We start from the raw sequence: 25000 nt of genomic DNA, 5'->3' as shown, positions 1-25000 counted from the left end.
AATCATTACTTTTTATTCTTCATGCTGCCTAGAACTTTTCATATGTCTTGTGATCAGAATGTGTAAAAGTCAAAACATGATCAGATTTATAATGGGTTTTTTTTCCTCTTGATCGACTTTTATGCTCGTCGGAGAAATATTTCATAAGAGCGTCCGCCATTGTTCCGATAGTTTAGAGCCAGTTACTAAGTTACCATGCGTCATTACGAGGGAAGTGACGTTACGACTGTTGAAGAGTATTACCACAATGTTTTGATGCAGTTTAGAATGGAATTGCATTACGGTACAACTCCTCGTGGCTTTTATTTTTTATCAATCTCCTGTCTTAAAGAAATGGTGACTGATGCCCATAATCCATAGATAGTATGAAGTTGACGTCACTCGGGTCTTTGTTTTTGTATTTTGCCATCCGCGTTATGATTAATTCTCACTAAACTGTATTAAACAGACTAAAAACGTCCAAGGTTACACACAGTTTTTTTTTGTGTTGGTCCGTTATATTATCGGATGGCAATGCTGTGAGCTTCTTAGCCAAACGCATACTATATATAGGGCTGATTGAATTGTGTGGTAAACATGTAACAGAGGTAGCTAAAAGCAGAGCCCAATAGATCCCAGATACCAACAACAAGATAGGTAAATAGATAGATAGTTAGAGAGATAGATAGATAGATACGAGTAGATAGATAGATACGAGTATATAGATAGATAGATAGATAGGTAGATAGGTAGATATATATATAGAGAGATAGAGAGGGATAGAGAGTAGAGAGAGAGAGAGAGAGAGAGAGAGAGTTATGGTATCTCAACCCTCACGGAGGAGAAGCTCGTGGAGGGACTTCGTTGTAAGGTAGGACAAGATACTAACAACCGGAAAAGAAGTAGAAAGTAGTGGACATGACCCCACCCGAGACTGAAATACAGAGATGGCAATAGATAGTATACACTTTGCTAAGAAGCTCACAACACTGCCATCCGGAAGTATAACGGACCAACACACAACAATAGGTGTAACCATGAACTTTTATAGTCTAGTTAATACAGTTTAGTGAGAATCACTCACAAACGCGGATGGCAAAATACAATAACAAAGGCTTGACTGACGTCATTTTCGTTCTATCTATAGGTTTTTAATAGGGCTACAAAAGTCGTGATATCACTTCCTCTTAACAACACTCAAAGCAACCAAAAGTGGTTCCACTTGGAAATTGATAAAACCGACAGGCCTCCCTGTCCCGGCGATGTCCACAGTCAGGTGCGAAACAGTGAACCATTTTAGCGTTAGGTAAGAAAAGGTCGATCAAATAGAAATTTTAAAAGCAATCATGCTCGTAGTAAAGATCACAAATTGATCCTTCCCGTTGTGTGGATCAAAATGCCCGTTGCTAAGCACTTGCTTGTCCCTATAGCAGACCCTATACATGCGTTTCTATATAAGGCCATGCCAAGACTGTAAACTTCCGCTTGCTCATAATGTGTCTTTTTAATAATAATATAACAGGATCTCGCAGCTTTCTATCTCCAGTTGGGTGATTACTTTACACTAAATTCTCTCTAACAGATTATAATGAGCATGGTAAATAATTGTAGTTTTATTTTTCATCACACACAATGCCATACGAACGGAAAGAACAATATCCAAAAAAAAAAAAAAATGAAATCATCCACAAATCAACTAGGTCAGATTGGCTTTATTTTGCACGATTATTAAGATTTATGTTTTTTCTGGTTTGTCTAAACAGTTTCATCCATACATTTACATAGTTCAAAATTTTATTTTAAGCCATGGCCAAATCCATAACATGTTTATTTTCTGAAAATATCAATAAAATAACTATAATAATGAAATATGATAAATGTGGCAGTGCATGACATAATCAGTCGGAAGGGGAACATTTTGGATTTGCATTTTTTTTTGCATTTTCTGAAAGAATTTGCTCCCCAAAGCAATTTCATCTTTATTTATTTGAAGTAAATCGGGCGATTTTTCATAAAGTTATGGTCAGATATATGGGAAAGGTATCCAGCAACTTTTCTCAAATTTCAAACTATTTCAACTTGACTTGATTAGCTGTAAAAAATATTTAGAAGTGAAATAAACTGTGATATTTCCCGAAGATGTACAAAAAGGGTTGGTTTAATCATTAATGACAAGAAATCATTTTTTATTTTAAAAAATGACTTTCTAACTAAACTTGGCAATATCTCAGTTCAAACATTTTCACCATCCGTCGGTTTATGTCATTTACTGTAACAAATGTATAGTCTTTACAGGCTGACAACAACAAATAGTTATACAGATCAATACATATGTGGAGGAAACTTTCAAAGAAGTGAGTGGAGCAGACAGGCACTTATGTTGATAATAAGAGGAAATAAACCAAGTAGAAAAGTGCCAGAAGACAATGAGAATAAAAATTTGCAGCGATGGGGATTCGAACCCACGACCCTACTGTTATGACAACTCCGCCTTGCCGCGGTTCAGGTCAAAAATTGCCCAATATGATCTTTAACTATGATTATCATTTACATCACGAGCAATCATCATCATCGTCATAGCTTGTCGCTCCAACACCGAACCCACTCGTAGCCATCGTAAACTTATAGACTGACACTAGTACCCACGAGGGATTATAGTTTGACGTCATTTCCTAGAATTTTTAAACCGTCTATTAAGTTGTCGTTGGTAGAGCCTAAGATAACAAGTGATTTCATTGGTGAAGCTATTGAATACAACTCACTATTTGTTTTCTGTTGTGGCTGAAGAATTGTCTTTTAACGTCAATTTTTGGTCAGTGCCAAGCTATAGGTTAACAATGGCTACGACCATAGCCATCGTTAAGTTATAACCTGACACTGAAACCCAAAAAGACTGGCATTTTGCCGTCATTATTTGGTTTTTGCACCGCCTAGTGAGTTGGCGTTAGTTGTGCTCATGGAAACAAGTGGTCCTATTGGTTGAACTATTGAATATAACTCACGATTTGTTTTCTTTTGTGGCCGAAGGCTTGTCTTTTGACGTTATTTTTTGGTCAGTGTCAGGCTATAAGTTAACGATGGCTACGACCCACTCCACAGCATCTGGAGAGCAAATTCTTTGATCACGATCAGTGCAGCCGATACTATCCTGGAACTCTCTAAGAATGTGATCCATCGTCTGCTCTGGACAACTACAGGTGCACAAGCTGGTCTCAGCCAGACCCCACTTTTCCATGCTCTCCCACATTTTGCCCGTGCTCTGTTCATTGTTGAGTGTTACCCATTGAGTCCTGGAGAGCTCAGATCCGAAGGGCAGTTCTTTTCTTCAACGGCTTCATTTGCTTGATTGTTCCACTCCCTCCACGCGGAGAGTCTGTATGCAGCTGCATGATCAGTGTTTATGTTTTCTTCCGTCATAAAGCTCGGTCAAAACTAGATATAACAATAAAACGTATTCATATAATGCATATTTCAAGATATGGTTACATAGCTTCGAATGAAAATGTGGATATGATGCATGACAAAAGGTCGTTATTGTGATGTTCGCCACAAAATTTCTCAAATACTAAGTTTTTTGAAAGTACGAAGGAAAATACAATTCTCTTTCATCCGTTTTTCTTAGTTAGATAATGAAAAATAGACCAAAAATCTCAACCTGGCATCAAAATTATAGCAGCAATAGCTTTTTAACTCACTCAATTCTAACACCGACTATATCCGTAATTTACACTGGTTACTTTTATCCCATGCCTATTTATTACATTTTTCTGAGACAAATTATAGGCGTAGTATCAAAGCTAATGTTTTTAGTTTTTCCATGTTAATTGTAGTTAATAAATATACATAATGTACATGCCTATTTTAATACATTTTTTCCAATTTTGAAAAGTAGCAAAATCCTAGGATTGAGTGAGTTAAAGCGTCGAAAAATGATGTACAACATTGATACTCTCGCAAAGCATTAAAAGAGAAAAACAATCTACTAAACATGCTCAAAGTGCTTTATAAGGGATCCCTGGCCAACAGCAACACTTAACATGTAGGACGTGACATGATGCCTGTTAGGCGATTTTAATAATTTTTTTCGGACAGAGACAATGCTGTTAACACACAAGTAATCATTTTACACGTGAGTACGGTGAGATAATGTGAATAAAGCGTCTTTTCCAAGGAGTCAACAATGCGCCGCCGAGCGAGGCTCGTATCCAGGATCTTTCGAACCGAAAGCGAGTGTCATGCCACAAGACCACATTACCGCATTAAGTTCTCATAACTATAACAAAAATTCTTCAAATTTGGTAATGTACAAATGCAATGTGAATGAGAAATATGTTGTCTGTATCGTAACAAAGGGGACGAGGTCCTTGCACAGTTAGTAAGAAGAGGGTTGTATAACGGGTTGAACCAGTTTATTTTCACATGGATAAAATATAACAAAGATGCAAAGAACATTTAAAGGTTTTAAGAACTAATTGGACAATATGTTACGATACAATAAGAATAATGACGATGATAATGATATGATAATGGTGACAAAAAGGTGATCATGATTGTAATTGATGATATTGCAGAAATATTAATAATGATAATGGTAATGATAATATTAATAATGATTATAATAATAATAATAATTATGATGATAATAATAATAATAATAATAATAATAATAATAATAATAATAATAATAATAATAATAATAATAATAATAATAATGATGATGATAATAATAATAATAATAATAATAATAATAATAATAATAATATAATAATGACAATAATAATAATAATAAGAATGATAATGACAATAATGATAATAATGATAATAATAATAATAATAATAATAATAATAATAATAATAATAATAATAATAATAATAATAATATAATAATATATAATAATAATAATAATAATAATAATAATAATAATAATAATAATAATAATAATAATAATGATAATGACAATAATAATAATGATAATAATAATAATAATAATGATAATAATAATAATAATAATAATATAATAATAATAATAATAATAATAATAATAATAATAATGACAATAATAAATAATAATAATAATAATAATAATAATAATAATAATAATAATAATAATAATAATAATGATATAGACAATAATAATAATAATAATAATAATAATAATAATAATAATAATAATAATAATAATAATAATAATAATAATAATAATAATAATAATAATAATAATAATAATAATAATAATAATAATGATAATAATAATAATATAATGAATAATAATAATAATAATAATAATAATAATAATATAATAATAATAATAATAATAATAATAATAATAATGATAATAAAATAAACATAAATTATATCTCACCAAAACTTCCCTTTTTAATTATAGATAGATATCTAGTAGCTAAGCGCACCTCGCTCAGAGTCAAAATTCGGCTTTTTTCCCCTTTATAATATTATGAATAGCAAATACCGCAGTGAAAATAATCTGACGTAGAAAAAGGCTTCGTTGTTTATCAAGATAGTTGTCTTTTTGACGTATCTATTCTAAAAAATGATAAAATTATGGCCAAAACACTCTTCTTCAAACATCGCTGTACCTGGAACTTCCTTAAAGTACATCCTTGAAGCCCCATGATTGATAGCTTTTAACAAGATGATTGTCATTTTAATAGAATGATATTTGAACGACAATTTTATGGCTAAACATTTGAAAAAAGATTGTTTTTTTTTTTGTTTCTTCATCGAGGCCTACATTAGAAGCATTAGGACACGGATTATGGTATATCAGGTGGACGAAGCTAAAATGGATGAAATACAGTACCACGTGACCTATCACTCTTCTTTGATGTAAAAATACACCCGTGCCTCGGATTTGAAATCATTGAAATAATTAGTATTAACATTCACGTGAAACTTTTGCGCGCTCGGGGTTGAATTGGTCCAGTCATTTGGGAGAATTCCTAGAAAGTTACAGTCCATGTTACAGTCTGGTGTATACCAAAATCCCGAACCAGCTCGACTGGCGCATTCACTCCTGTGCTGAGTCCCAGCTGGGACAGAAAAAGATAGATTTTGACGACTCTTCAAACAATCAGCTAATATATTTCTTTTGTACAATTTGGCTTTTCCACCATTACCCCAAGTGCTAAGGCCTGTGTAAGCGAAAGCAAAGTATTGCAATTCATCAAATACGCTGAATTCAGTATATCTCCGGTACACGTTGTCTGGACTTGTGTAAAATGATGTGAACAACCTTGTGTAATTTAACTTCGATAGCGCGTGCCAATGTTTAAGACCTATCCAAAAATTTGAATCATCTACATAGAAGCCATTTTTGTATTCAGTCCATGTTCTGTTAGGATTCAAGCTTCCGGTGTTTCTTAGAGTATATATAATGTGATAGTCTATCGGGCTGATGAAACTTACCACAGGAATCGGGTCTTTTATATTAAAGCTACCTCCAAATAAGTAATGTCTCAATTGGCCGCTGTAACCGTTTGATTTCAATTCTGCAAGGGTGGAAGGCAAATCCAAACAGCTCTGTCCAACCCAACCTTTAACACAGACACATTTATTCGCAGCAGGTTTCCAAACTCCGCCGTTGGCGCAGTACTTAGACATATACTTATGGTATTTTTGTTTGACAGAGCATATTTGGGTATCAACGGTATCATTATTACATACACTATGGAGGAAACACGCCAATGGCATCGATGCTACGCTGGTGTCATCAGCTGAAGAGGTCGAAGTGAGCGGCCCAATACTTGCTCCAGTGCAAGATGCATCTTTAGCGCATTCTGCTACACACTTGCTTAGCTTTTTGACATTCTCCAACACCCCGGAACACTGATAGTTCATCCGGTCCTCCAAGTGGCACAGAATTCCTTTGTAAAATGTCATCTCTTGTACTGACCCCGTAGAAGCTTGGAGAGAATTTGGCGGTAAATAAAACAATATCCAAAAGAGCAACATGGTAAATCTAGAGAGTCACTGCCTTAATGAAAACTTAATGGGTCGAATCCGGGTGATATTTCGAATTAAAAATGAATTTGAAGATTTACTTCAATTTTGGATGGAACTCTTAATGAGAATATGTCCTCTTTCAACAAAAAAAATCACAGTTAAAATAAATGATCGGATGAAGGCAGAGAAAATCAAGAAAATCGTTTCTTTTCAGAAGGGTCGTCTTTTTGATGGCTATAGAAATATTGAACAGAAATAGTGCCGGATCGTAAGCTTGTTGCGAGATGTTCGTGCTTGACAAAGGTTAAGGAGAAAAATGGTAGTATGAAAAATTGTTGTGCGAAAATTCTGTTTACTTGCAATCGGGCTAAACATACACTCTTTGAAATACGTTTTGACGGGATCGCTTTAGGAGATGTATCCACCTCCTCGATTCGGTACTAAACCCATTTTATCCAAGTGTCTGAAATGAATTTAAAGTTAAAATAATCCAATGTCTAAATGTTATGTATTTTTACAAGTTAAAAAACTGAAATCATTCCTAGTAATAGCCCAGATAAAAAAAACATAGTTTTTGTTTTTTTAATGGTGTATTGAATTTTAAAGATTTAAATCATCCCTGTGTAACACCGTGTTTGGGCGATGGGTCACATCTACTTAATGATAAAATCAATTTCCACTGTTTCCTTTAATCTCGATGGGCCAAATGTTAAACGATCAGCACAAAAGACCAGATAAGAGTAATCAATGATGATAGCCCTTTGATGATAATATCGATTATCGATTATCGATATACTGTGATTCTCATTCTAGTCAGCTGATCCTGCGTAGGACGTTGCTTCCCGAACTTTCTTGCGAAACAGATTACGGTTTTCCGCCAGTCTACTTGCTTGAGTTGTTGTCATTCCCAGCCATTCACATATATCTTGTTCCCAGCTTCTTGTTGGTCTACCTCTTCCTCTCTTGCCGTCAAACCCTTGATACTGTGATAAGTATAAAAAAAAAAAAACAACATATAAACGTTAGTTTATACCTTATTTGTTTCGAGGTGTTTTTCGTGAATTTATAAAATCATTTTCACTCCGAATTGAAATATTTCCACCACAAGATTATCATATTTTAAATACTACGTGAGGAAAGTTGCACTATTATTAACATAGCTCACAAAATATATAATTGATCATTTCAGTTAGTAAGGAAAATCTAACTTCGATTATCGATCGATTTAATCCTCTCCTTACCAACTATAGGAAAATCGTCACATTCGTTACGATACAACCAGCATTTTTCTTATTCAAATTTCTTTTGTACATCATAGAATTTAAAGAAAATGAACAGTGTGTTGTAGAGTTAAAGAATTTTTTTTTATCGCAAGAACTTACTGCTATTGTGTTTGAGTGATAAAAAAATATATTTTTTGTGTTAGGGGATGTGAAGTTTTGGGGAAAATCTTGTAAACGGCTCGTAAGGAGAGAGTTAACCCTTTCCTTAACAGCAAAAGGAAGATCGCCACATCCATGATGATATATGAGCATTTTTCTAATTTAGAATTCATTTGTTAATCACAAATTATGGGAAAAATTATTTGTTATAGCTATCTATTAGACCCCAACGCTGTTTTGTGGCGTAAATGCTGTAGCTATCCGATGTTCATATCTATTTAAGTTTGAAAAGAGTTTAGATTTTGGGACCCACACCTACAATCAGATATAAAAGCCGCGCTGCAAGATTTGTCTTCAATGATCACAACCCCCATCGCAACGAAACAGACAGATCACACAGCATGGATGGACTCCATTACAAGTCAGACCGAAAGAACAACGACTAAAATAAAAAAAAATAAAAAATTGGGCTTTATATAGCGCGATATCCACTACATGTGCTCAAAGCGCTTTACAAGGGGTCCCTGGTCAACAGCAACATTTAACACGTAAGACGGGACATTCCACCTGTTAGGCGATATTACAAATTTTCGGACAAAGACAACGCTGTTAACGGCCAGGTACTAATTTTACACCTGAGTACGGTGAGAGAAAGTGAGTAAAGAGCCTTTTCCAAGGACTCAACTATGCGCCGAGTGCGAGGCTCGAACCCAGGACCTTCCGATCCGAAAGCGAGTGTCATACCACAAGACCACATAGCCGCACTCCTGTGTTAAAATTACAAACAAAATGACGGCCATCTCACCAGAACAATTAGAAAATACCCACTCAAAAACACTAAAACACCAATCTGATAACTCAAAACCATTTCAAATATTTGCCTTTGCACCCTGTACTATCTTTAAGGATTCCATGTTGTCTTGTGATGCCATTGATAACGATCTTACCAACATCATATTTGATTTTGACTAATAATATATCTTAACATGACATTAGATATTATTGTATTTTGTATAACAATTATTTGAAACTCTCAAATTCACAAGTCGATCGGGCATGTCAAATGAATGTAAATAGAGTAAATTGTACTACGAATATTGAATTAGACACTTATTTATGTATTAGATATTTCATTCTCTATATTATCAATTCATTGGCATTGAATGCTAATTATATAATTGATACATTGTATCTAAGCGTAACAGTTATACGGAGCATTTGTGACTCCTCGTCTCAAAACCGTATTAATTCGGGACGCTGAAAATGGAATTTGTAGCCAGAAATATCATGCTTAAGTTTAGTGTATATTCTTTATGGAGGAGCAGGAATATCTTATTTTACTGTGCTAAATACCAACGATTCATCTTTTTGACCAGTTTATTTATAATTTGACTTTTTAGCATCTGGTCCATCCCGACATAATACCGTTTTGAGACGAGGGGTCACATTTAAAGGTTTTTAGAACCTATTAGGTCTTAAATGATACGATACGATACTATACGATACGATAGTAAGTATATGGCCTATCCATCCTCACATCCTCTTTCTGATTTGTATATTTATAGGTTGTTGGCTCGCTGGCAGCTTCTGAAATATCTTCCGTATTCCTAACGTTATCCGTCCACTTGATGACAGAAATCCTCCTTAGACATTTGTTTATAAAAGTCTGTAATTTGTTGTTGATGCCTTTGGTTGTCCTCCATGTCCTCCATTTAGTTATATAGACTTTACACTAAGTTCTTTTATAAAAAAGGATAGTTTTGTAGAGATTCGGATGTCTGTTGATTTCAAAGATTTATTCAGGACTTGAAAGATTGTAGCGCCTTTACGAATTCTTGATGCAACATTAGTGGCAGTACCTACTTACATTGCTGTCTACAACACTGACAATGTAAAAGATAGTCTTTAATTCTCGAGCTTGAGCTTTTATAAGGCGCAATATTCACTAAACGTGCTCAAAGCGCTTTTCAAAGGGTCACTGACCAACAGCAACACCTAACACGTAGAACTAGACATCTTTACAATATTTTTGTTTCCTCAGAGACAACGTTGTTAAAGACCGTGTACTCATTTGCACTCACCTGAGTACGGTGAGTGAGTGTGAGTAAAGACCCTTTTCCAAGGACTCAAATATACGCCGAACGAGGCTCGAACCCAGAACATTGCGATTCGGAAGCGAGTATCATACCACAAAACCACATAACTCTTCTGGGGTTTCGTCTGAGATCTTTATTTGATTCTTTTTGTTAGCTCCTATTCTCAAAAACTTATTTTCTTCATTTATGCCATGGCGGAAACTATCTTTGTTGTCTATTCTGTAAGTTGTTTTCTATGAATCCACAAAAAGCGCTGGGAGATCTGCCGATGTACAGAATACGTTACAATCGACGTATACATATATACAGGTCTGACATCCGAACCCACTTATGGGCCTGGTTTAACATTGTTGTAATGGACAGTATTTTACGTTATTTATTTAGATTTCCATCACAACAATGAGCCCATAAGGAATTGGGTTTTTAGACACGCAAATAAGTGCACATCGGTTACAGTTGGATTCAATAGTCTGATGTCATGTCGCCCAGCAACGGCGCCATCGTGGTTCTAAACAAAGAAAATCGGTACTTTTTGTTCTTCATGCTGGCTAGAACTTTTCATATGTCTTGTGATTAGAATATGTAAAAGTAAAAATAGGATCATATTTCTCGTCGGAGAAATATTTCATAAGGGCGTCCGCCATTGTTCCGATAGTTTAGAGACAGTTACTAAGTTACCATGCGTCATATTGAGGGACGTGACGTTAGGACTGTTGAAGCGTTTTACAATCGATGGATCGAACTGGGCTGAGAAATTCTACAGAATGCTCCAAACATACATACTCGAAGAATAAAGAGTTCTATTTTTTTCTCTGTTATATTTTTTTTCAGGTCATCAATTCCCACGTCCACTAAATTAATTTCATGTTAAGGTCTCTCTGAAAAAAGATCTTACATCGTGAACAGCAATGATCTATGATGTTTGAGAAGATGCTGGTTTTAAAGTGTCCTTCCCTTGTACTGATTTCGGTGGTCGTGTTATGGTCAAAAGCATATGGTCAGACAAACGGTAAGAAATTTAGTTATAAATAAAATACATAAATGCCCTGTATCTGTCATAAGAGGAAATTTCACTTTAAGGCCTATTTCATTAAAAAAAAAAGACTTTGATAGAATATCTCGGCGTTAGCCGCAGTGCAACGCTGGAAGTGAACATAGAGGAGTAAATTAAGTATATTGTAAAGCGTATCGACGTTATTATAAATCTAGAACAATGCACTATTTGAACTGTGTTTATACCTGTTTATATGTTTAGAATGCCCACGAGCGTGGCTTGAAAATGGTCTGTCTTGCTACAAGTTTGTAGTTGAACCTTCTTTGACGGCCCAACAAGCGGAGCTGGAATGTCAACGTCAACATGCTGATCTTATCTCTGTGGACAACACGGCTGAGAATACTTTCGTCAATAAGTGGCTAATGAGCAATGACGTTGGGGGAAGGTAAGGAAAAATATAACTCTATCACTCTCAATCGATTAATCAATCAACCCGCCAATCAATCAATATATCAAGCAATAACCCCCCCCCCCTCCCATAACAATTAACTAAATATTTGGTTTTTAAGTAGATAAATAGTCAGTCAAGCAATATATAAATCACTCAATCAGTTATGTAATCAGCCAGTCAAGCATCGAATTAATTAATGTATAAATCAATCAATCTATCAATCAAACAGTCAGTCATGCAGTCAGTCGGTCATAGATCGAGCTTATTAATGTATCAATCAATCAATCAATTAGTCATGCAGTCAGTCAGTCATACGTCGAACTATTTACTGTATCAGTCAATCAATCAGTCAGTTAATCAATCAGGCATGTATTGAGTCAGTCATACATCGAACTATCTAATTACTGTATCAATCAATCAATCAATCAATCAGTCACGCAGTCAGTCAGTCATACATCGAACTAATCACTGTATCAATCAATCAATCAATCAATCAGTCATTCATTCAATCAATCATGCAGTCAATCAGTCATACATCGAATTGTTTAACATCTTATATTATAAATCTATGTTGTTCACAGACACACGTGGCTTACAGGCGGGAGAAGACAAGGAGGTAAATATCTATGGACCAGTGACGGCAGTGAAATCAGGAATTTCTACTTTCCGGACGATGAAGCAAAGAATAAAGTAATAACCGACCAGTCCGTAGATATCGAATACAAACTAATTGTCTACACGTATGACAGTAAGTAATGACTAAATTCTTCTTCTTCTTCTTCTTCTTCTTCTTCTTCTTCTCCTCCTCCTCCTCCTCCTTCCCTCCTCCTCCTCCTCCATTTCCTCCTCCTCCTCCTCCTCCTCCTTCTTCTTCTTCTTCTTCTTCTTCTTCTTCTTCTTCTTCTTCTTCTTCTTCTTCTTCTTCTTCTTCTTCTTCTTCTTCTTCTCCTCCTCCTCCTCCTCATCCTCCTCCTCCTCCTCCTTCTTCTTCTTCTTCTTCTTCTTCTTCTTCTTCTTCTTCTTCTTCTTCTTCTTCTTCTTCTTCCTCTTCTCCTCCTCCTCCTCCTCCTCCTCCTCCCCTCATCCTTCTCCTCCTCCTCCTCCTCCTTCTTCTTCTTCTTCTTCTTCTTCTTCTTCTTCTTCTTCTTCTTCTTCTTCTTAAAAATGAGCGAAGAGTATCTAGTAAATTATTGATGAAATATAACAATAATTACTCACCCAAGCGTCTGACTGCTTTATTGTATGTTGAGGATGTACGGTTTTGTTTACTTCCGCGACGTAACAGTTGACCTCTGTGAAGTGTTGGGTTATTTGATCGCTTTTACTCGATCGACGATCGAGCGCCAAGCCACGAGTCAGTGCTCGATCTCAATGCCGGAAGAGCGAGTTAGTAAAACGATCACTCGATCGTAAAACGATCAGGCGGGTTGTGAGCTTGAGACGATCTTGACACGTGAGACGAGCTTGAGACGATCAGGATTCGAGCGAGCGGAGGGGTAACGAGTGTTTCGAATCATTTCAAATTCAAACGATCACAGTTTGCCATCCGATACCAATCGCCAATGTTTGCACACGGTAGTCTGTGGTTCTTCCACAGCCCTCACTCCTTGTCAGATGTTAGTGTGTCTGGGTGGCAGTGGCAGGGAAATTCGTATAGGTGTATCACGCGTGTGTGACAAGACTTCATTAAACCTACTAAAGTTTGACTATCACACACACACACACACATACACACACACACACACACACACACTAAGGCTATTTCTATGACACACACGCATCCCTCTATCAATGAACACTCCTACAGTAGTGCGGCTATGAGGTCTAGTCATGACGTAACTATAGGTAGTACTCTAGTCGACCATGGGTCTCGTGCATTATAATGATCTAGTGGTATGACACCCGCTTTGGGATCGGAAAGTCCTGGGTTCGAGCCTCGCGCTCGGTGCATAGTTGAGTCTTTGGACAAGGCTCTTTACTCACATTCTCTCACCGTACTCAGGTGTAAAATGAGTACCTGGCCGTTAACAGCGTTGTCTTTGTCTGAAAAATTGTAATATCGCCTAACAGGCGGCATGTCCCGTCCTACATTTTAAATGTTGCTGTTGACCGGGGACCCCTTTACAAAGCGCTTTGATCACATTTAGTGGATATTGTAAAGCTCAATTTTTTAAAGTAAAACATTAGCTTTGAATATGGAATGTTTCAATTTTAGATGCCTGTGTATTCTTTGTTAGTTCCCATCATCATCATCATCATCATCATCATCATCATCATCATCATCATCATCATCATCATCATCATCATCATCATCATCATCATCATCAGGGGCAGCGGTACGATCTTTGGTTGGCACCCGAAAGGTACCGAGTTCGATCACCCGCCGCTGAGTGGTCTTGAGCAAGTCACCTTGCCCTAACTAAATTTGCGGCGCTGCACTGTGGCTATCGCTTGGGTTATTCCAGTCTTCCCTTAGAATAGACCCGAAAGACGAATCTCCCCTATGGGATGAATAAAGGGAATTATGTTTAATTTATTTATCATCACCATCATATCAGCGGGATCATCATCATCACCACCACCACCACCACCACCCTAATAATAATGGATAAAATAAATATCAACACATTTCAATGTAATAATCAATCTAAAATCAATCAGTGCTCCTTAAAGACCCTTTGATTTCTTTGTCTAATTCGTTCCATACTTTTGGAGTCCCGACAAAGAAAGATTTTCAGCTAACTATAGTTTATATATGGGAATATTAATCAGTCGTTTATATTGGAATCGGAGTTGTCTAGCAGGTGTATTAGTTCAAAGCGCATTTCCAAGGATTTACCATGCTCAATGAACTTCACAATATTTAATTTAATTTATTCCTCCGGCACGCCATATCGACCATACATCCATTTCGTACAGTAGGTACCGATCGCTGTTTGGAGTCTTTTTGTATTAAAGCTCTTTACAATACCCGTCATTGCTTATAAGATAAGAATACATTCACACCTGAGTCAAGTGCCTGACACACGGACTTAACGTCTGGATCACAATTTTCAACAATCACTGTCACTCATCCGGCCATTGACAAGGCTTGATTTTGTGACAAGAGACACCGTACCACTGAGCGACCGAACAAATAATCACCATCTGCGCCCCCCCTCGTGGATCTTTACCTTGCAGTTGGTGAGGGGCTTGAGGCACACGGGAGGGCAAAGGTGTAAATCCCGGTCGACCGTCACGAGACCATCCCGGGTATCGAGCCAACGAGCCACATGAGCTGCTCGCCCCGGTGTGTGACTAAATTTGATCCAAACCCGGTGCCCGAATAGCAGCCCTATCCCGGGCGCCACACTATTGTCCTTATGTCGAGTCCCAATCAGTCCCGTCAATGGCGAAGCGGTCTGCCGCCTAGCCAAATAATACCGCGTTCGTGTCGCCAGGGTCGTCGGCACGTCCGAGAAAAAAGCAAACGTCCCATGCATCAATCGATTCGCGGCCTGCCGATTGGAAAATGCGACGGCGGGGATGGCGAGCTGACGCGTATATTGTCCCTGAACGTCGAGAGCCAGAGTATGGCAAAAAATGAGCTTTTATCAAAGCTATTGGCCGTTCATTGCGTTGATATCCTCCTTTTACAGGAGACCCACCTTTATTCAGGCGCGCAATCTTCCCGATTCCAGATCCCAGGCTATACGGTGGTCCAACGCGAGGACACCTCGAGGCTCAAAGGAGGGGTTAGCGTTTACGCTAAAGAGCCATCGAAGGTAAGGGTCATTGAGAGCGTAACGGACAGCAATGGGGTGAACCGAATTTCCGTGGAAGTAGGTGGACTGTGTTTGCATAATATATACAAACCACCTAGAGCGACTTGGACTACACCACCGGTACCGGTGGTCAGCCATCCTTCCATCTGTCTGGGAGACTTTAATAGCCACCATCACGAATGGGGCTACCGAGACTGCAATGAGGCAGGAAGACAACTCCGCTCATGGATGGACTGTAATGATCTACACCTAGTGTACGATCCTACAGCCAAGGGTACCTTCCGGGGTACCCGCCATAAGAAGGAGTATACTCCAGACCTCACCCTCGTAACGAAAGGCGCGAACGGTGAACCGTTGCAGGTGAAGCGGACAGTCCTCGGGGACTTTCCGCATAGCCAGCACAGGCCGGTTCTTGTCACAGCTGGGGTGACAATACCGAGGGTGCAGTCTCTCCCACTTTGCAGATGGAATTTCAGGAAGGCTGACTGGGAGGAATTCAGTTCCTATATCGAGCAGGTCTGCCCTGCCATTCCTCCCAAGTCCAAGAATATAACCAGATTTAGTAGGCTACTGGTTAAGAGCGCTCAACGCTCTATTCCACGGGGCAAACGGAAATTCTACACCCCTTGCTGGACAGCAGAGTCGGAAGAGCTGTACCGAGAGTACCAGCAGACCCAGTCCCAGGACACAGCCGATAGACTACTCCAGTCTCTGGCAGAGGGAAGGAAGCAACGGTGGCAGGAGACCGTGGAAAGTCTCGACTTTACACACTCCAGCCGCCACGCTTGGCGTTTGATAAAGAAATTGGACCCAGATCGGAATTTCGCGAAGGCTGCACCGGAATGCGGGGCAGACACAATTGCCAAGAATATTAAGAACCGTAGCAAGCTTTTGAGCGCGGTGTCCGCAAGGCGTACCGTACGATTTTGGACTCGCTACCTGCGGAGGAGTCGGACTGGACGGCCCCGTTCAGTCCCCGAGAAGTGGGTGCAGCCATTAGCGAAGTGAAGAACGGCAAAGCAGCTGGGATAGATGGTGTATATCCCGATATGGTGACGCATCTGGGCCCCAGGGCACGGGCCTGGCTAGCAGAGGCAATGTCTGACATCCTTGCAAACGGAAAGCTTCCACAAGTGTGGAAGCATGCGAAGATAGTTGCCATCCTGAAGCCAGGGAAGCCGGCGAAGGAGGCAGACAGTTACAGACCCATATCGCTGCTGAGCTGTCTTTACAAACTGTTGGAGCGTGTTCTATTAAACCGATGGGGGCCGGTCCTAGACGCTGCCCTGCCACCTGAGCAGGCAGGCTTCAGGGAAGGGAGGTGCACCACGGAGCAGGTCATTGCCCTTACAGAGCATATTGAGCACGGGTTCGAGAGAAAACAGCAAACAGGTGCTGTGTTTATAGACCTATCAGCGGCGTACGATACGGTCTGGTGCGATGGGTTAATGCTCAAACTTGCAAAAATCATAAGGTGCAAAAAGACCTTGAAGTTGTTCTCTTCGATCTTAGGGGAAAGGCAATTCCACGTCGCGCTGGGAGACGCCACGAGCAAAGTTAGGAAATTGAAGAATGGGGTCCCTCAGGGGTCGGTACTTGCGCCAATGTTGTTTAACGTTTACATTAGCGATATGCCGAACACTTCCTCCCTGAGGCTGGGATACGCAGACGACTGGGCACTCGTTACTCAGAGTAAAGTGTGGACCCGTCTCGAGAGCGTACTCAGCGAGGACGTCACCAGACTCAAATCCTACTTTGACAAGTGGTACCTGAAGATGAACACTTCAAAAACCGTGGCCACTGCATTTCACTTATGCAGTGGTTGGCACACCCGTAAACTGAATGTCCTAGTCGGGGACCAGCCACTCCCATATGAGCCGCGTCCAAAATACCTAGGGGTGACGCTGGATCGCAGCCTTACCTATCGGGTTCATCTCGAAGGGGTTGCCCGGAAGATAGAGAAGCGGAATAGTCTTCTGAGGAAGCTGGCGGGATCGACTTGGGGCGCTAGCCAAGGGCTCCTGAGAACATCCGCCCTGGCACTATGCTATTCCACCGCGGAGTATTGCGCTCCAGTGTGAGGTAGAAGCAGAAACGTTGAGAAGGTGGATGTAAAACTTCGCAAGTCGATGCACATAGTGTCGGGAACGCTAGCAACAACCCCTAGAGAATGGGGCCCGGTGATGGCAGCGATCCAGCCCCCCGATGTCCGGAGGGAGACCATTACGGGAAACTGGCTGAGTAAGATCAAAGAGAGAGGGAATGGGGATACCCCTCTCATGCGCATAATGAACGGTGCCCCCGTTTCGAGCCAAAATAAGTCCCGGCAACCCTTGTACGCAGAATCCCTGACTACGGACAGAGCTGCACATACGAGATGGAAGTCGGTTTGGACGAATTCAATCCCTCGTGGGGGCGGGGACCTACACTCCTCTAAGCTTGGTGAGAAGTTGCCAGGCTTTGATACCAGTAAGAGGAGACACTGGGTAGCTGCGAATCGGCTTCGGTCGAGGAGCTGCCTAACGGCCGGTGCGTTACATCAGTGGGGTCTAACTTCCTGTCCTTTATGTCCACGCTGTGGGCAAGAACCCGAAACGGCAGAGCATCTAGTCGAAAGGTGTGTTGTGACGATGCTACCAGGCGGGTTCGCGACGGTGCACGAATGCGGACCGGACTTTGCTGATTGGGTCGATCGTCATAACATAATAGTGTGAACCATAAGAAGCTGCTACCATCTGCGCCATCGTCATCATCATCATCATCATCATCATTATCATCATCCTCATCACAGCCGTAACAGCCAGCAAAACCACAATCATCTTCTTCGGGTCCGGTCTATCCGTGTGGGGGTGGGGGTGGAACCTGCTAAAGTATTATCATTTTTTAAACAGAAACACGATAATCATCATCATCATCATCATCATCATCATCATCATCATCATCATCATCGTCATCCATTGTCGTCGGCATCGTTATCATCGTGTCCGGGCAATCCGTGTGTGTATGGGGTGGAACCTGCTAAATATTATTATTTTCTACCTACCTAATAAAAACACACCATTCTTGTTCATTTATTTTTCAAATAATGTAATGAAAGGCACGACCTTTCCCGCACACACAAGAGGCGATGACGACCAGTGACAAATTATGGGAGGTGGGGCGGCCGACAACTTTTGGCGCGACATAAATATGAAATGTTAAGGTGACAGCGGGATGATGGTGGTGGGAAGGGGGGGGGGGTTCTCAACCCTTCACCATCAACAACTGTTTGATGGCGTGTGTGTGTGTGTGTGTGTGTCTGTGTGTGTGTGTGTGTATGTGTGTGTGATGCGACGAACGATCATAATCAAGGCTGCCAGACAGCCAGATTTCTTCTTGCCCAAGTAGTCAAATAGACCCCAAATAGTCAAACACCACAAGCATTCTGACTCCCTTGAAAAACTCATTTGTTTTGATTAACAAAACAATCGACTACAGTTGGATAAACTTATCTTTTCATTTTTTTTTAAATAAAAGATTTTTTTTTTTAAATGAATAATAATAGAAAAGCGTTTCTTAGTAACCAATTTTGAACTTGGCCATCTGGCAGCCCCCATCATAACCAGCTGCAGTCAAGCCAGCCACAGACATAAGAGAGGGAGGGGTATGTGAAGTTTCCTGTGGCAAACGAGTTGCTCGTGTTTTTTTTTTCAAACGAATCACTGCTCGATGACGTCACTGACTCGAAACCCGCTCGAAACCGACTCGATTTTAGAGGACTCGATCGAAAACCCGCTCGATTTGATCCGTTTCAAACTCGACCCAGCACTGACAGTGCCCACGAGCTATGGCGGGAAAAAAGGCGGGAAGGCTTCTTACCACGTGATGGGCGGCTGTCCACGAAGAGGGCGTCTTAACGTGCTGAGCACACTGCAGGCAGACAAGGCACTTGCTCCGGTTTTCTCGGCTGGGAGATTTCCGTCCGTGGTGTGTTGACTTTTCGACTGACGTAACGAAACGTTCTGATAGGCAGATGCGCAGTATAAAGGTGAAAAATCATCGTCGCCAATGTTGTTTTCGACGGGAAACCAGATTAATATTGTGTTCTCTCATTCTAATCACTTAACGCTTCTGAGTTTGAGTCATTCCACAATTATATGAATCTGGTGTCCCGTCGAACACAAAACAAACATGATCTATAGATAGTTCGAAGATGACGTCACTCAGGCCTTTGTTATTGTTTTTGCCATCCGCCTTTGTGAGTTGTTCTCACTAAACTGTATTAACCAGACTATAAAAGTTCATGGTTACACAGAGTTTGTGTGTTGGTCCGTTATACTTCCGGATGGCAATGTTGTGAACTCCTTGGCCAAGCGCATTCTATCTATACATAGGTACTCATATTATTTATTAATTTATTTATTTACCTGCTAATGTTCGTATTCATTTATTTACGTATCTATTTCCTTACTTGTTGATTATCTATTTCTCTTATTATATATCTATGTTTTTATTTCCTTAATTATTAATATCTATTCATCTCTTTATTTATCTACGTATTTATCTATTTATATATTTATTTTCTTTATCCATCGTGTTTTTTTTCTCTCCAGAAACCAAGAACGTGTACGAATGGACCTGGGGACGAGCTATGGTTCTTATGGCCTATATATGTGAGATCCGAAAGACAGATTTGTGGAAAATATACCAGTTGAAAAGGGACTTTAGTAAGTATTCATTGAATTGTGTGTGTGTGTGTGTGTGTGTGTGTGTATGTGGAAGGGAGGGGGGGGGGGGGGACAGGGGTTTATAGCAAGGTTGGTAGAGCACTTGCTTCGCACGCAAAGGGACCGAGATCGATCACAGGTGCAGTCGAGATTTTCTCTTAACCCCCCCCCCCCCCCCCACACACTGTCCATCCTACAGTGATTGGGTAGCTGGGCCTGTTAGATCTGGCGGTAAGTACTTTGCGATAGACTAGCGTTCTATCCGAATGGGGCAAGCAATTGTTGTTTACCGTTTCACGCTATAGAAACCGGATAAATTTCATCTCCACGGACCGAATGGCTCTGAAGGACTGCAACATTGATATGTGGTAAAAATTTAAAGGGCAGCAGGCGCTATCTTATGTTATATAAGGCTGAAAATATGACTTATCCTTTAAATGCCTTCCATATTCAATAGATAGTATGCGTTTGCCTTTGGCTAAGAAGCTAACAACATTGCCATCTGGAAGTATAACAGATGAGCACACAAAACTATGTGTAACCTTGAAGGTTTATAGTCTGGTTAATACAGTTTAGTGAGAATTACTCATAAACCCGGATGGCAAAAAGCAATAACAGAGACCTAAGTGACGTTAACTTCATATCATCTATAGATTTTTAATAAAAAAATCTCAAATTGTTTGTTATGTATCTTTACAGATAGTTTCTACATGTCTGTGAACAGAAAAAACATGTGAATAGTGCAATGTAACGTCGAAATTAACTGTTATAGACTACTACTGATTGTATCGAAAATTGTGTTAGCCCTACCACCGAGAAAATATGAATATATTACGGTTTTTAAAGCGTTAAACAAAAAAAAAATGAAATACTGTGTATGGAAGTGTAGACAAAGCAAGAAAGATAAAATACAAGAAACCCCCCCCCCCCCTAAAAAAGTCGACCTCGACTGGGAATCGAACCTCAGAAGGTAATCAGTAGGTCGGAGGTTCGATTCCTAGTCGAGGTCGACTGAATTTTTGGGATGTTTTTTTTTTCCTTTGATTTTTTTTCTTTCTTGCTTTGTCTGGCACCTTTCATACACACTTGTTCAATTCGTTATCTTACACCAGTGCCTGCTCCTTAATTCCTTAAAGCGTTAAACAGACAATAGCAATTAGAGGTTACACTTTGGATTGGACCTAAATCTATTTCAAGTGGACATTACGTAATAGATAAAACTCACATCTTTTTACCCTATAAAGCACCTATCTAGATTCAAGTTTCATGCTAGATTCATGCTTTCCAACACCCATCCCTTTTTCAGCTTTCGGCACGGGCGTCATGGAATCAAGCCTTTGGCCTGTAGCCCCCAAAATAACCGAACTCTCAGAAGATGTGGTCTTCTTCAAGAGGGACTCCGGGGCGGTAACTCCCGTGGATATAAACTGCGTTGCCCTTGGAAACCCCCAACCGACTTACAGATGGTTTCGAAAATATGCTGGAAGGTGAGGTGATATGATAATAAAGCAAGAGGTAACACTATAAACCCTGTTAACTCTCTCTCTTTATCGACCATTTCCAGTATTTTCCCAAAAATGACAGGCTTACCTAGCAGCAAAACAACCTCTCTGCAAAACAACTGCAGGTTCTTAAATTTAAGAAAAACAAATTGAACTTTATATGGCGCAATATCCACTAAACGTGCTCAAAGCGCTTTACAAGGGGTCCCTGGTCAACAGCAACATTTAACATAAAGGACGGGACATGACGCCTGTTAGGCGATATTACAATTTTTCGGACAAAGACAACGTTGTTAACGGCCAGGTACTCATTTTACACCTGAGTACGGTGAGAGAATGTGAGTAAAGAGTCTTTTCCAAGGACTCAACTATGCGCCGAGCGAGAGGCTCGAACCCAGGACCTTCCGATCCGAAAGCGACTGTCATACCACTAGACCACATAGCCGCACAAATTAATTGAACAAAGATCATTGTGAGGTGCAAAATAACTCTTAAGAGGAAAAAAAATCTATATTGTGTGGTAACAAATGTGTCGATTTTGCTGTAGGTGGTAAGGAGAAGGTTAAGTCGTGTGCAGATAGAAAATAAGTTACCTTTCCCAATTAATCTATATAATAGTCAGGGAACATTTGAAGTTTCAAAACATAATGTATATATGTGACCCATCGTCTCAAAACGGTATTATGTCGGAACGAACAATATGCTTAAAAGCGGAATTTAATGTGAAACTGGTCAAAATACCTGGTAAACGCGCCCGGGGGAGACAAAGAAAAACACTCATAGACCAACTGAAGGGCTTCACCAACCTAACAATCCAAGAGCTGTTTGAAAAAGCAAGAGACAGGGAGGAATGGAGAGAGATAATTCATGCAGTATCCGAAGCCTTGACCAGGCATGGAACCTAGAAGAAGAAGAAGAAGGTCAAAATTATAAATTGCATCCTAAAATCAGGGACGGCTGGTAATAATGGGCAGGGTGGGCAAATACCAGCCTGTTTTTTCAAGTTATATGCTGTATTACCAGGTCCGAAATAATCAAATCTAAATTAGATAATTTCAAAAGTTACTACTTAAAATTGATACTTTGTACTGAAATCAATTTGTGTGTATTTTTGATAGATTGCGAATCACCATGCATCCCGTAATACATAAACCAGGATACGCTCCTGTTCTTTTTATCACCCCCCCCCCCCCCCAACCACTCCACTCCACTCCGCCCACATCGTCATCTCATCGTCACGTCGCCTGACGGTGATTTTGCTGTCTGGCCTCTCTAGTACTAGGTCGGGCTAATTCAAATGAGCCCACCTTATTAACCAGTGTACACTAAATAGAGATTTTGGCAAACGAACTTTTTCTTATTTATTGCCTTACTTGTGCTGGGAAGGTTCCAGTATTGAATTAAATTTATTAATTTACTAATATTATATCAATTTAGTATTAGTTTGTGTTGTTTTAATATATTTGTTTATCCATTTAAATTATTTCTTTTTTTTTCCCCTCGTTTTCTTTAGTGTTTCTCAAAACTCATTTATTTAAATTGTTTTCTTATTTGTTTGTTGTTGTTGTTGTTGTTGTTTTTTGTTGTTGTTTTTTGTTTTGTTTTTTAACAAATTAATTTGTTAATTCTTTTTTTTTTTTATTATTCTTAAAGTAATTACCGCTGTATTTTTATTGCCAGACTAAATATTTTTGCAAAACAATGTAATTTTCTATTGTATTCCCTCTAATAAAACAAAACACTTTTATTCAAAAGTCACGACTAAATAAATATATAAAATACAACCACCATTTTGGTTTTCTCAACAATTGAATTAGTATACGAGAAATACTCTTCTGAGTAAGGAGATAGTTGAATTCTAAGTTATAGAGGAAATACGGAAGGGTGGGCAGATTCCGTACTTGCCCGTCCTGAAGCTAATACATACATAAGATGGTTCGCGATGAAGAGGCGGAAAGCAAGGGATTGGTTGGGTAAGGAGCAAAGATAACACGGTAATTATTGTGACGATAGTCAAACGAATACATGAGGAGAGATTGGTAACATTATTTTGTCTTAATTATATTGTATGAAGTATTGGCGAAAGCCTAATATTAAATAAACGTTGTTTTTGTTTGTCTTATTTTGACTATGGAACTGATACTGATACTTGTCATAGCAGACCTGCCTACTTTAGATAGGAAAATAAAAATCGTAGTTTTCAGGGCTAATAAAATCGTAGATATTTTAACTACCCTTTAAAAAAATCACCGGAATTTTCGTCTGTTTTGATAGATATCAAATTTTTAAAAACGAGAAAAAATAATTGGAAACGTAATAATGATGGTGATGGTGGTATAGTGGTAGCGGTGGTGGTAGTAGTAATGATGATGGTAATATTATTATTATTATTATTATTATTATTATTATTATTATATTATTATTATTATTATTATTATTATTATTATTATTATTATTATTAATATTATTATTATTATTATTATTATTATTATTATTATTATTATTATTATTATTATTATTATTATTGTTATTATTATTATTATTATTATTATTATTATTATTATTATTATTATTATTATTATTATTATTATTATTATCATTGTTATTATTATTGTACGTATTGGTGGTATTACTATTGTTGTATTTTTTTTGGTGGTTATTAATGGTATCAGTTTATTGTTTGGTCCCATTTGCCATTATTTTCCACTTTCATGTATGTGGTCATCAAATTGTATGATTAATTGGCGAAAGCCTAAGATTGAATAAATTTTGTAATATCGTATGGTAACCATCATTGTCGACGACATCGTCGTTGTCATCATAATCATCATCATCATCATCATCATCATCATCATCATCATCATCATCATCATCATCATCATCATCATTAACAACAACAACAACAATATTAACAACAAGTACAACAATAGAAATAAAAACAATATCAACATCACCATACAATTTCCGTCATCGTCTCCACAACTATCATTCTAACCAACAGCACCACCAAAACCACTACCATAATAACCCCTCACCGCCTCGTCTTCCTCCTCCTCCTCCACCACCACCACCACCGCTACCACTATTCCAACCACTACCACCACCGGCACAATCATTCTGACCACCAAGACAGCAGTAAAAATTATGCAATTTGAGCTCTGA

General features: G+C 38.8%; 1 protein-coding gene across 2 annotated transcripts in view; it reads left to right on the top strand.

Moving 5' to 3' along the window:
- LOC144957742 (contactin-like) overlaps positions 1 to 25000 on the top strand; it is a 94624-nt gene that overhangs the window by 29968 nt on the left and 39656 nt on the right. For both annotated transcript variants that reach the window (XM_078889139.1, XM_078889138.1), the window contains exons 2-6: positions 11253 to 11430; positions 11677 to 11860; positions 12448 to 12614; positions 20223 to 20336; positions 21643 to 21823. In XM_078889139.1, the coding sequence (XP_078745265.1) occupies positions 11337 to 11430; positions 11677 to 11860; positions 12448 to 12614; positions 20223 to 20336; positions 21643 to 21823 (740 nt within the window). In that variant the 5' untranslated portion in view covers positions 11253 to 11336. The remainder of the gene's footprint in view (positions 1 to 11252; positions 11431 to 11676; positions 11861 to 12447; positions 12615 to 20222; positions 20337 to 21642; positions 21824 to 25000) is intronic.

This window comes from Berghia stephanieae, chromosome 12 (genome assembly GCF_034508935.2).
Source record: "Berghia stephanieae isolate SIO BIC M18660-M18661 chromosome 12, UCSD_Bste_1.3, whole genome shotgun sequence".
NCBI lineage: Eukaryota > Metazoa > Mollusca > Gastropoda > Nudibranchia > Aeolidiidae > Berghia > Berghia stephanieae.
The sequence above is the reverse complement of the archived record's forward strand: the minus strand, read 5'-3'. Positions and strand labels throughout refer to the sequence as shown.